Genomic DNA, 628 nt, shown 5'->3' with positions numbered 1-628 from the left:
GTAACTGCTTCCTCCCTCAAGCTACGACTACTTGACGGACGAGGAGGAGCGGCACAGCGCCGAGAGCAGCACGAGCGAGGACAACTCGCCCGAGCACCCGTACCTGCCGCTCGTCACCGACGAGGACAGCTGGTACAGCAAGTGGCACAAGATGGAACAGAAGTTCCGCATTGTCTACGCGCAGAAGGTGCGCGGCGCGCGGTGTGGGCGGGGCGTGAGCCGGGCGAGCCGGGCAGAAGGCGGGGCGGGCGGCCGCGGGGACCCCCTTCTTTCGCCGCCCGGGCTGAGCCGGCGCCCCGCAGGGCTACCTGGAGGAGCTGGTGCGTCTGCGCGAGTCGCAGCTGAAGGACCTGGAGGCGGAGAACCGGCGGCTGCAACTACAGCTGGAGGAGGCGGCGGCGCAGAACCAGCGGGAGAAGCGGGAGCTGGAAGGCGTGATCCTGGAGCTCCAGGAGCAGCTGTGAGTGCCGCCGTCGCGGCCCTGACCCCGGTCCCCCGCCACCCCGACCACATCGCCCCCGCTGACTCTAACATCACCTTTCCTGATACCATCCACCAACATCAGACCACTGAGCCCGATACCACCACCCTGAGATTCCCCCTCCCCGGGCAACCTAGCTTTATTCTC

General features: G+C 67.4%; 1 protein-coding gene across 2 annotated transcripts in view; it reads left to right on the top strand.

The window, feature by feature from the left end:
• RUNDC3A (RUN domain containing 3A) overlaps positions 1-628 on the top strand; it is a 9,745-nt gene that overhangs the window by 6,424 nt on the left and 2,693 nt on the right. For both annotated transcript variants that reach the window (XM_010832451.1, XM_010832452.1), the window contains exons 7-8: positions 22-187; positions 303-460. In XM_010832451.1, the coding sequence (XP_010830753.1) occupies positions 22-187; positions 303-460 (324 nt within the window). The remainder of the gene's footprint in view (positions 1-21; positions 188-302; positions 461-628) is intronic.

This window comes from Bison bison, unplaced genomic scaffold, assembly GCF_000754665.1.
Source record: "Bison bison bison isolate TAMUID 2011002044 unplaced genomic scaffold, Bison_UMD1.0 scf7180017861046, whole genome shotgun sequence".
Lineage (NCBI taxonomy): Eukaryota > Metazoa > Chordata > Mammalia > Artiodactyla > Bovidae > Bison > Bison bison.
Note: the sequence above shows the minus strand (reverse complement) of the source record. Positions and strands in the feature narration are given on the sequence as shown.